Source organism: Nicotiana tabacum, chromosome 16 (assembly GCF_000715075.1).
Source record: "Nicotiana tabacum cultivar K326 chromosome 16, ASM71507v2, whole genome shotgun sequence".
Classification (NCBI taxonomy): Eukaryota; Viridiplantae; Streptophyta; class Magnoliopsida; order Solanales; family Solanaceae; genus Nicotiana; species Nicotiana tabacum.
The window spans coordinates 26,817,248-26,829,222 of NC_134095.1; the positions used below are offsets into that span (position 1 = coordinate 26,817,248).

An 11,975-nucleotide genomic window follows, 5' to 3' on the forward strand; every position below is an offset into this window, starting at 1 on the left:
TTCGAAGTTGAAGTGTTTGGCTAAGCTTTTAGAAGAAAAAAAGGTGTTTTGAGTAAAAGCAGAAGCAGTTTTGGAGAAAAAGTAGCTTTCCTGCGGAAGCGCTTTTCAGAAAAATACACTTAGAAGCACTTTTTATTGTTTGGCCAAACAATAATTGCTACTCAAAAGTATTTTTTAAAATTAATTAGTCAAACATAAATTGATTCTCGCGAAACGTACTTTTGAGAAAAGTACTTTTAAGATAAATACTCTTCAAGATAAGTTGATTTTAGAAGCTTGGCCAAACATAATATAAGTCATCCTAGAATTAGAAATAGTAGCCGTGGATACCTTATACCTACCAGATGGTATCTAGCAGAATAGTAATTCAAGGATAAATCACTAAAATTGATAATCCCAAAATTAATACTTCCTCCGTTTCAATTTATGTGAATTTGTTTAACTGAGACGGGGAAAAAATGAAACTTTTGAAATTTATGATCCTAAACATATCAGAAAGGGATCCAGAGTATTTGTATGGTTATAAAAGTTTTTTATTAAGGATAGAATTGGAAGTTTAAGCTAATTATTTCCAAAGTTAGAAAGAGGTCATTCTTTTTTGAATGAGCCAAAAAGAAAATAGGTTTATATAAACTGTAACGGGGAGTACAATATATCAAACAATTAATAAAAAATAATTTCAGTATAACTCAAGGATTAATCCTAGCATAACTTGTCTTGGAACCAAACGATACCTAAAGTATCTAATCCTTCAAAGCTCTGTTAATGAACCAATTCTCTTAGCTTTGCTTGAATTTCTCATTTAGTTTACATAAATGGAAGATTGCTCTCTCCCTCAGGACTCATTGTTCCTTGGTTTTGACTGTTCCACTCAGTAAGTTCTTGCATATCCTAAATAAATTATATAGCACAGTTAATCAAACTTTCTAATTTTTCCCCTAACTTGATTATATCCATAACCATAACAACAATAAGCTTTAGCTCAGATTGATACTTCTGTTTCTGGTAATTCATTGAACTTGGTACTCCTTGAATCTGTTCAAGAATCAAGAGAAGTGATAATAAAAATCGGATCTTTAACTGAAAAACTTTTATGGGTCTTGATTTTCTTAGGTCACTGAAGGCAACTCTGTTAGATGCTAATCTCAACATAGTTGTATCAGAACTTGTGAATTATGATTCTGAGTTGCCTCACTACAATACAAAAGGTGGAGCATTTCGAGACCCATTCGTAAATGGCAGAATTGTATCACCAACATTAATGTGGGTTGAAGCACTAGACCTCATTCTCCACAGACTTGAAAAGTCAAATGTTGACTTTGGAAAAATTGCAGCTGTTTCTGGTAGTGCTCAGCAACATGGTAGTGTTTATTGGAAAAATGGAAGTTTTAAGATATTATCATCATTGGATCCTAAAAAACAACTTGTGGATCAATTTCATGATTCTTTTTCGATCAAGGAATCGCCCGTATGGATGGACTGTAGCACCACAGAACAATGCAAAGCTATTGAAGAAGCTGTTGGTGGTGGTTTGGAGTTGGCCAAACTTACTGGTTCTCGTGCACATGAAAGATATGTCGGTCCTCAAATTCGAAAGATTTTTGAAACACGGCCTGAAATTTATCAGAATACAGAGAGGATATCGCTAGTTAGTTCTTTTATGGCATCACTCCTTATTGGGGGATATGCTTGCATTGATCAAACTGATGGGGCGGGAATGAATCTCATGGACATTGAGCACAGAACTTGGTCTAAGATAGCTCTGGAGGTTGTTTCTTTTCCATTGTGAGAGTGCTTGAAATCTAGTGTAATCATGTTACTTTAGTTAAATTTTGATACTACCATATTTAGGATTTCATAGTAAGTTGATAGCTTATCTAAAGTGTTGCAGTTAATTGTGTCAAAACTGTGTTTGTTCTAGGCTACTGCACCTGGTCTAGAGGAGAAACTTGGAGAGTTAGCTCCTGCTTATGCTGTTGCTGGTTCTATTGCCTCCTATTATGTTGAGAGGTTAGCGACAGTCGACATGCTATTTACAATTTTCTGTTGCCTTGTAACTGTAGTTTTTTCCATTTTGGGGTTTACTTTAGTTCATCTTCTTTAGTATCTGATTCAACAAAGCCATCTTGATTCTTCTCCTCGTCTATCACCATAAATTTTCTGCCTTCAATTCTCATTTGCTGGACCCCAGGGTTGCTCAGGCCCAGAAATTCTGGGATATTCAAGTCTAATCTAAAAACATATCTGCATAGAATGTCCTGACTATAATGAATATTGTATTATCTATGATGCCTTTGCTCATTATGATGCCAATTTCTGTTCCATTCTTCTGTTAGTTTGTGTTCTCTGATAGAGAACAGCTTGCAGGTACCACTTCAACAAAAATTGTGTAGTTGTTCAATGGTCTGGAGACAACCCTAATAGCTTAGCAGGTGAATTCCTTGTTTTTTCGGTTTTGCATGACGAATAAGAACTGAAGTTTTTTTCTCTAATATACATTTAGATGCTCTTTAAGGCATCTAGCAGTTTAAGAATTGATGCTTTATCTACTTAAGTAGCCATTGTTTGTGGCACTTATTCTAGTGCCTAGGTGACTCATTTGTAATCAACTTGTTTTAGATTCTCTGTGGTTGTCCACATGCCCGAACTGGTTTGGGATTGAGACATGGTAGCAGTTGTTGTTGTACACCGAGGACAAGAAAAAGATACTGCACTTTGTAAAGTGATCATTGTCATCATTTTGGTGCTTAATGCAAGCAGAATTATGATAACAAGCTTTGTCTTTCTGTACTGAATCGGACTTGACTACTTTTAGCCGATCCAGCTTCTATCCAGTCAGTTATATATCAAAGTTTATGGACTTGCCATGAAACTGAAAAACTCTCTTCTAATCCTCTAACCTCTTCTTAATTTTTCATTTTCCTACTTTGGAAAACTTCACTGAGTCCTTATTCAAACTTCTAACTAGATAGATGACATGACAAGCTGGTCTCACACCTGCCATTTTCTATTATCCTACGGAAAAATGTATCTGCGAAATATTCTGCCTCTTCAAACACATTAGCAAACTGGAAATTTCTGCTATTAATATTGCCTTATAGAATCCATTTTTCATTCATCGTCATACTACTACTACTAACTGAACCTTTGGATCCTGAAGGTTTGACCCTCAACGCATATGGAGATCTGGCAATCAGTCTTGGCACAAGTGACACTGTAAGAGACTTAAAGCTTGGTCTCTTGCATACATACATTGCACTGCCTCTTTTTTGTGTCAAAGATGATGCATAAAGAAACCACATGTGCAGAAGAGTTAATTGTTATTTACTTTTTCTTCTTCCTCATTTAGTCTTGAACTGTTTTGAAGCTTGAACCAATATATGGGGGAAGAAGAGCCAAAACCTTTTATCTGGTTTCTTAGTAATATGATATATATGTGATCATGTCGATTATCCAGGTCTTCGGGATTGCCACTGATCATAGACCTAGTCTAGATGGACATGTATTTCCTAATCCGGTCGATACCAAAGGCTTCATGGTAATGTTGGTCTACAAGAATGGGTCTTTGACTCGTGAAGGTACTCTGCTTGTATCTGATTTAAAACTGTAAGGATGTTCGTGAAGTTTAAGGCATCTTATTGATGATGTTGAAATCTTCGTAGATATACGTGATCGCTATGCAGATGGATCTTGGGAGACTTTCAATATGTTTCTACAGCAAACTCCGCCTCTGAATGGTTAGTAAAATGTGATTCATATCTTGTTAACTGTAGCATATTTATAAACATTCGATACTTCTTACTTGCAAAAGATGGAAAGATCGGCTTTTATTACAAAGAGCATGAAATACTTCCTCCTCTTCCAGGTGAGGGTACTCCTAAAATACATTTACATTGAAATAACACAAGTTGATTTGTTTCCCATATCATGAGAAGATTATGAACTCACAACTTTCAAGCTAGGTCTTCAGTTGGTTTCCACCGCTACATTCTTGATAATTTCATTGGTGACTCCGCGGATGGAGTAGTAGAACGCGAAATAGAGGAGTTTGATCCGCCTTCAGAGGTAAGTGGCCTTGTATTGAAGATTCATAGTCATTTGAATAGTGGATGAGCATAAAGGATTATAGGTGAAACTCAAACACAAATGGACATAAATGGTACTTACAGGTTCGAGCATTAATTGAAGGACAGTTGCTCTCTATGCGAGCTCATGCTGAGAGACTTGGAATGCCTTCTCCACCGAAGAGGATTATTGCAACTGGAGGAACATCTGCAAATGATCACATACTGAGAATCATTGCTTCCATTTTTGGGTGCAACGTCTATACAGTCCAAAAGCCAGGTAAACAAACTCATTATACTGTTCTGCTAAGAGTTTTCTTGAGCATACTCTTCTGTGTGATGTACTGAATGAACGAGGGAAATCGGTGTCACGACCCGGATTGCCCACCCTCGGAAGTCGTGATGGCGCCTACTAATTTAAGCTAGGCAAGCCATTCCTTTGAACGAATTTACCTTTTTACCAATTTTATTCTCTTTACCATTATATAAAACAATAGCGGATAAACAGCGGAAATTTAGAATAAGCGGAAGAAAACAACAAAAATATCTGAATATGTATCTATTACAACAGTTTAAGCCTTAATCACCCAGAACTGGTGTCACAGTACCACAGACGGTCTAAGACTGCTAAATACAAGGTCTGAAAATAAAAGACACACTGTTTGTGAAGCAAAGAGATGAAACAGGAAATAAAGGATAGAGGAGACGCCAGGGCCTGCGGACGCTTGCAGGTTTACCTTGGATCTCCGCGTGGACTGAAGGTAGCCTCCAAACTACGGTTCAAGAGTTGCTCCGGGATCTGCACATAGTGCAGAGTGTAGTATCAGCACAACCGACCCCATGTGCTGGTAAGTGTCTAGCCTAACCCCGGCGAAGTAATGACGAGACTAGGACCAGACTACCAAATAAACTTGTGCAGTTATATAATATACAGCGGAAAGTGAAGCAGGAATAAACAAGTAAAGATGGGAGGGGGAAAGTATGCTCCGAGGAATAACAGGTAAAAACAGAATATCATGAGAATTATAAAGGAATCAAAATCCAACTACTAACAAGGATAAGGGAAACAAAGGCAGAATTCACTTTCATTTCATATCTTGTTGCAGGCGTGGCTCCCATTTCATATATCTCGTGGCAGGCGTGCCACCCGCTCCCATTTCATTTATCTCGTGGCAGGTGTGCCACCCGCTCCCATTTCGTTTATCTCGTGGCAAGCGTGCTACCCGCTCCTATTTCATTTATCTCGTGGCAGGCGTGTCACCCGCTCCCATTTACAAATCAACAACAATCACAAAGAATCCCGGCAAGGGAACAAGAGCAACATAACCACATCCCGGCAAGGGAACAATAATATTTCAATAATATGTGAAGTGCAATAATTTATAACGGAGTCATAACAGTTACAATACAAGACTCACGGGCATGCTTGACACCGACGTATAGATACTCGTCACTATACCTATACGTCGTACTCCACAATTAACACGTAGCAAATAAGACACAACTCCTAATCCCTCAAGCTAAGGTTAGACCAAACACTTACCTCAAAGCCATGAGCACAATTCAAGTCTCTACTATCGCTTTACCTCTTGATTCCATCACCAATTTGCTCGTATCTAGCCACAAGTTACTTAATTACATCAATAAATGCTAAATGAATTAGTTCTAATGCATGAAAATGAGTTTTTAAAGTTTTACCCAAAAAGTCAAAAATCGCCCTCGGGCCCACATGGTCAAAACCCGAGGTTCGAACCAAAACCCGATTACCCATTCCCCCACGAACTCAAATATATAATTTGTTTTGAAATCGGACCTCAAATCGATGTTCAAATCCCCAATTTTTGAAAAACCTAGGTTCTACCCAAAACACCCAATTTTCCCCATGAAAAATCATTGATTTTGAGTTGAAATCATGTGAAAAGATGTTAAAGATTGAAGAAAACTAGTTAGAAATCACTTACAATAGATTTGGAAGAAGAGTTGTCTTTGAAAAATCGCCTCTTATGTTTTTGGGGTTTTGAAAAATGAAAAATAAATGAAAATCTCGTTTTACTATACCCCTCTCAGACCCCCTGTGCGGACCGCACAGCTCTCCATGTGGACTGCAGTGACATGCTTTATTATTTTGGCTATAACTTTTTCTACAGATGTCCAAATTGTGATTTCTTTACCTTTCTGGAAACTAGACACGAAGGGCTACAACTTTCGTTTTTGAACCATCTCAAAATTCCTTGTAGATCAAAAGATATAGGCTTCCGAAGTCGGACCAGTGAACCTGTGCGGACCGCACAAAATCGAGTGCGGCCGCACAGCTCCTACCGCGGACAACACCAAAACCAATGCGGTCAGCACTGGCGGGTTCAAAGATTTGACTTCTCTGAACCTTCAACATCCATGTTTTAAGCCTAAGACATCCCGGAACCTACCCGAAACTCACCCGAGCCCTCAGAACTCCAAACCAAGTGTGCATACTTACTCAAAGACATCATATGAACCTACTCGTGCGATCACATCATCAAAATAACATGTAAACTCATTAATTAAACCTCAAAACTCAACATTTTCATCAAGAACTCTCAAAGTTCATAACTCTTCAACCGGAAGTCCAACTCACGTCAAATAAACTCCATTTTTCACCAAATTTCACAGTTATCTTTCAAATACTATAACAAGCTTGTACTGGGCTCCGGAACCAAAATACGGGCCCGATAACAATGGTTTCAAACATTAATTCTTTTCTTCATTTCTTAGATAATTCAGTAAAATAATTTCTTTCAAAAATTGATTTCTAAGGCTTGGGACCTCGGAATTCATTTCCAGGCATACGCCAAAGTCCCATATTTTACTGCGGACCTCCCGGGATTGTCGGAACACCGATCCGGGTCCGTTTGCTCAAAATGTTGACTAAAGTCAACCATAATCAAATTTTAACTCTAGAAATTTCTATTTCTCATATTTTCACATAGAAGGCTTTCCGGATATAGGTCCGGACCACGCACGTAAATCAATGTGAGGTAAAAAGAAGGTTTTTAGGCCTCGGAACACTGAATTCACTTGTAACCCAAGTGATGACCCAAAAGGTCATCACAATCGGCCCTACTTCTGTAAGGAGGTTTTTGGAGTATTCTTGCTTTAGTTGACAAAGAAATGGTTGCACTTTCTTCAACAGACTCAGCTTCCCTTGGAGCTGCCTTGAGAGCTGCTCATGGTTGGTTGTGCAACAAGAAGGGAAAATTTGTGCCCATCTCTAATATGTATTTCGGGAAATTGGAGAAAACATCCCTAAGCTGCAAGCTTGCGATGCCTGCTGGTGATCAAAACCTTGTTGACAGGTATACTTTGTTGATGAAGAAGAGATGGGAAATTGAGAATCGTCTCATCCAAAGATGGGGACGTTGGTAAAATAACTCAGGACATGTACTGCATGCAGTTTTAATACAAACTGGCTGAACATGTTTTTAGTTTGAGACTTCAGAGTTCCAATAGTTTATATTGTTCAATCAAAATGTTTGCGTCTACTGAACCACAAAGGACTCGATGGAGAAAAGGGAACGTTTTTTAAAAAAATAAAAGAAAAAGGAAACAAAAGATAAAGCGATTTCACACAAACAAGCAATGTTTGAACTTTCATAGCAGCAGAAGTCATTTCAGCATACAAGACACCATCAAATACAAACTAGTACTGGAATGTCTAAAATGCAGCAACTGAAGAACCAAAGAAAAATACAATCCAACAAACAAAGCAATGCATCACGATTCATGTATTTAGTATTCCTCGTTATCATCGTCTTCTCCTTCCTCTAATTCAGCACCAACTTCCTCGTAATCCTTTTCCAGAGCAGCCAGATCTTCACGTGCTTCACTGAACTCACCTTCCTCCATGCCCTCACCAACATACCAGTGCACGAAAGCACGTTTGGCATACATCAGATCAAACTTGTGGTCAATGCGTGAGAAGACCTCAGCAACACTGGTTGAGTTGGATATCATACATACAGCCCTTTGCACCTTGGCAAGATCACCTCCAGGAACAACAGTTGGTGGCTGATAGTTGATACCACACTTGAATCCGGTAGGGCACCAGTCAACAAATTGGATGGTGCGCTTAGTCTTGATGGTAGCCACAGCAGCATTGACATCCTTTGGCACAACATCACCACGGAACATAAGGCAGCAAGCCATGTACTTTCCATGGCGAGGATCACACTTAACCATCATGGAAGATGGCTCAAAAGCACTGTTGGTGATCTCTGCAACTGAGAGCTGCTCATGGTAGGCCTTCTCAGCTGAAATGACAGGAGCATAGGAGGAAAGCATAAAATGAATCCTGGGGTAGGGAACAAGGTTGGTCTGGAATTCATTCACATCAACATTCAGTGCCCCATCAAACCTCAACGAAGCAGTCAACGAAGAAATGACCTGCATAGATTGCTCAAAATTAATATCCCAGTTGAAGAAACTTTGCTAAACATAGACTGCATATGATATGATTATAAATACCTGTGAAATAAGTCGGTTCAGATTGGTGTATGTGGGTCGCTCAATGTCCAATGAGCGCCTGCAAATGTCATAAATGGCCTCATTGTCCAGAAGAACTGCAACATCGGTGTGCTCAAGAAGGGAGTGGGTTGACAGGACACTGTTGTAAGGTTCCACCACAGAGGTTGAGACCTGTGGTGATGGATAAATGGTGAAACCAAGTTTTGATTTCTTGCCATAGTCCACAGAGAGACGCTCCAGCAGAAGTGACCCAAGACCTGAACCAGTTCCACCACCAACAGCATTGAAAACGAGAAAACCTTGAAGACCAGTACAGTTGTCTGCAAGCTTCCTGATACGATCCAAGCAGAGATCAACTATCTCTTTCCCAACTGCAAACAAGACAAAAACACAAATATAAGAACTTAATCGAGCTGAACAAAACCAAATGTAGTGTTACAATAAGGTAATATTTACTTGTATAATGCCCACGGGCAAAGTTATTGGCCGCATCTTCTTTGCCACTGATAAGCTGCTCAGGGTGAAAGAGCTGCCTGTATGTTCCAGTCCTGACTTCGTCAATGACAGTAGGCTCAAGATCCACAAAGACAGCACGAGGGACGTGCTTTCCTGCCCCAGTTTCACTGAAGAAGGTGTTGAAAGCATCATCACCTCCTCCAACTGTCTTGTCACCTGGCATCTGGCCATCAGGCTTTTGGGAGATACAACAGAAACAAGATCGTCAGTTATGCATCAAAAACAGGTTCTTCACAACAGAACTCAAAAAAAAAACTAGCAGCCCATTTCACAATACAATTCTTATTGACATCATTGTTTATATATGCCAAAACTTTAAGATAATCTCATAGCAGAACCTAACAATTGAATACATTAGTTAAAATTTCAACAATTAACAGCACTAACTACCATTTATTCACAATAAATCCTACATCTAAGTTCAGTTTACCAATTACAAATCGGATACATCAATAATACACTTGAGAATATAGCATAGAAGATGATCCATCTAAAATTTGACTTTCTATTACCCCAGGCAGTTTATTTTCCATTATACATGATATTATGATATATGCTATGCTATAAACATCCATCCCATCTATTCAACGCACATAATCTATCTAAAAAAGAATTGAAATTCAAATCATTTTTACATCAGATTATTCAAACAGATCCATATAAAATAGTTTTGCATTTGAAGCGATATAATCAGAATCAATTATGTTACTCAAACAGATTTATGCAGCAAATAAATATATCAAAACGAGTGTATATTCAAATGCTTCTGACATCAATGGAATATAATTTTATATTACTCAAACACATGTGCATTCAGATCATTTTGATATCATATTAATCATGCAGATTCATATAATAACATTTACATTTGAAGAGATGCAGCACATAGATCTACCAAAACGTATGCAGATTCAAACAGATCTCCGTAAAAAACGCTGACTCCAATGAATTTAAAATTAAAGGAACAGATATGCAAATAATTCAAACGGATCTATACAAAAACATTTCTCATTTGAAAAGATCTTATATTATTCAAACAGATTCAAGCAGCACATAGATCTGTGTAACAAAATGAAAATTCAAATAAATTTCGAAGTAAAGGAACCGTAAATGCAAATAATTTAAACAGATGTATACATACCTGAATGCCATGCTCGAGGCAGTAAAGTTCCCAGCATGCATTTCCGACCTGAATACCGGCCTGACCAATGTGAATCGATATGCACTCTCTCATTTTCGCTGCTTTTTTCGAAACCCTAGAATTTCAAATTCAAACTCAAAGGATCGGCGTTTATCAAGACGCCTCTTCCTACGATTTCCAGATCTGATGCACTCTATATTTTAGAAGCCCTTCGTTTTATACCGGAGCAATCCCCCACAAAAAAACTTGCGGTTGTGATTAACCATGATTAGTTATATTTAACCGTGGTTATGATTGATTGCCAGCTAAGAGTTAACATGTCATGATTGGATTACAGTTATTCTCTATCCCCCGGTTTAAATTAACCACGGTTAAGACCGGCCGCTCAATTTTTAATTTAAATATCTTTATACAATGGGGTCTGTTTGTTAATATAATTACAAAGAAACAATTAAAATATGCAGTGGAGTGTATTATAAGGAAGGGCAAAAATGTCCGGGAGAAAAAGCAATGGATAGTAGTGCGTCGTTTTCACGTATTCTACACCGTTGTCGGTTAGCACATGCTATGTTAAAACGGCAGGTCACCTTTCTGACAAATGGATTTCTGAAACCATAAAAAGATAGTTTATAAATATCTCTATCGTTTACTAAATAATTTATAAATATCCTTTATTCATCTATTCGTCTAAAAAAGCACACAATGTTAATTTTATTGACAAAATTATTTCCGCGACTAATGAGAAAACTTGTGGGCATTCTTTTTAATGATATGGCAATTTTTCGCTAAGACACGTGGCAATCGCAGTCTAAAACAAAAGATGGGTCTTATTTCAACCCATTTACCTGATCCAACCCAAGCTTTTCTTACCTTCGTTCTAAATAGCATAAAATAGTTAACTGCTGAAATTTTTTGTGGCGTTTACATAAAGGCACAAGGCACTCTTTTTCACTTTCTATTTTTGTATTCTAAATTTTAGTTTTGTTTTTTATTTTTGCAAACTTAAATAACTGGTAAAGGCAATTGTAGTGATTTTTTTTCATTTCTGCATGAACATATATTTCCCTGTGTAAAAACCAAGAAAATATAAGTCTCAACACTTTTTCCTCATAATTTTCCCTAAAACTTTGCAAGAAAACTTTGAAGGGTGTTCTGAAGTTAGCTAAATTACTTTTTTTTACAAATAAGGTATCTTTAGTTATCTCCTCAAACACAATATTAAACCAACAACGAGAGAGAAAAAAAAGAATCTTAGTTGTGGAGAAAAATTATTGGCACCTGAATAAAAGGGTGTTCATTTTTATGTTTTCCCTCTTCTTTCAACTGGATCTTTAATGGTATTTTATAATTCTGAATAAGATTCTTTTCGATTCATAGGCTAAAGCTAAGTTCTTTTGAGCTATTTCTTCATATATTGAAAAAATGATTGGATTTTTTTTGCTTTGCTGGTGCTAAATACAAATTCTGAAAAAGACCCTTTTAGATTTAGGGGCTAAAGATTAGTTCCTTAAGTTATTTATTGGTATTTTTGGTTTGTTGGTGTTTGAATTCTGATGAGATTTGTCCTGATTGTAACCTTTGTTTTGGCTGGTGAATCTTTTTATCATGGGTTTTCTTGATTGATTTTAATAATGTCGGATTTGGTCTCTTTTTTTTTCCTTATAATATTGTTAAAGTAGTAGTGTCGGATCAGGTAAATGGGTCGAAATAAGATCAGGTAAATGGGTCGAAATAAGACCAATCTTTTGTTTAGA

At 37.5% G+C, this 11,975-nt stretch overlaps 2 protein-coding genes across 3 annotated transcripts; one reads left to right on the forward strand and one right to left on the reverse strand.

Annotated features, from left to right (window-relative positions):
* Window positions 1-716: 716 nt before the first annotated feature.
* Window positions 717-7,570, forward strand: LOC107800888 (xylulose kinase 2-like). Of its 2 annotated transcripts, XM_016624150.2 has the most exons (11): window positions 717-874; window positions 1,114-1,768; window positions 1,922-2,010; window positions 2,368-2,432; window positions 3,161-3,216; window positions 3,458-3,578; window positions 3,663-3,737; window positions 3,812-3,865; window positions 3,971-4,065; window positions 4,170-4,344; window positions 7,234-7,570. In XM_016624150.2, the coding sequence occupies exons 1-11, from the start codon at window positions 816-818 to the stop codon at window positions 7,464-7,466; spliced, it is 1,677 nt and encodes a 558-aa protein (XP_016479636.2). In that variant the 5' UTR covers window positions 717-815; the 3' UTR covers window positions 7,467-7,570. The 2 variants fall into 2 exon arrangements, with proteins under 2 accessions (XP_016479636.2, XP_016479637.2); XM_016624151.2 differs by lacking the exon at window positions 3,812-3,865.
* Window positions 7,571-7,662: 92 nt separating this feature from the next.
* On the reverse strand, window positions 7,663-10,455 carry LOC107800889 (tubulin alpha chain). The gene is made up of 4 exons (XM_075232667.1): window positions 10,222-10,455; window positions 9,021-9,255; window positions 8,565-8,935; window positions 7,663-8,483 (listed from the first exon to the last, which is right to left on the reverse strand). Exons 1-4 carry the CDS (start codon window positions 10,312-10,314, stop codon window positions 7,830-7,832), a joined length of 1,353 nt encoding a protein of 450 aa, XP_075088768.1. The 5' UTR covers window positions 10,315-10,455; the 3' UTR covers window positions 7,663-7,829.
* Between the last annotated feature and the right edge of the window lie 1,520 nt (window positions 10,456-11,975).

Excerpts from the sequence above, each read along its gene's own strand:
- LOC107800888 (XM_016624150.2), top strand. The coding sequence starts at position 816 with ATGGAAGATTGCTCTCTCCCTCAGGACTCATTGTTCCTTGGTTTTGAC. Across the intron at positions 2,011-2,367 it reads GCCTCCTATTATGTTGAGAG|GTACCACTTCAACAAAAATT; the intron begins GTTAGCGACAGT and ends AACAGCTTGCAG. Across the intron at positions 4,345-7,233 it reads CTATACAGTCCAAAAGCCAG|ACTCAGCTTCCCTTGGAGCT; the intron begins GTAAACAAACTC and ends TTTCTTCAACAG.
- LOC107800889 (XM_075232667.1), bottom strand. The coding sequence starts at position 10,314 with ATGAGAGAGTGCATATCGATTCACATTGGTCAGGCCGGTATTCAGGTC. Across the intron at positions 9,256-10,221 it reads GCCTCGAGCATGGCATTCAG|CCTGATGGCCAGATGCCAGG; the intron begins GTATGTATACAT and ends ATCTCCCAAAAG. Across the intron at positions 8,484-8,564 it reads TGAACCGACTTATTTCACAG|GTCATTTCTTCGTTGACTGC; the intron begins GTATTTATAATC and ends CAATCTATGCAG.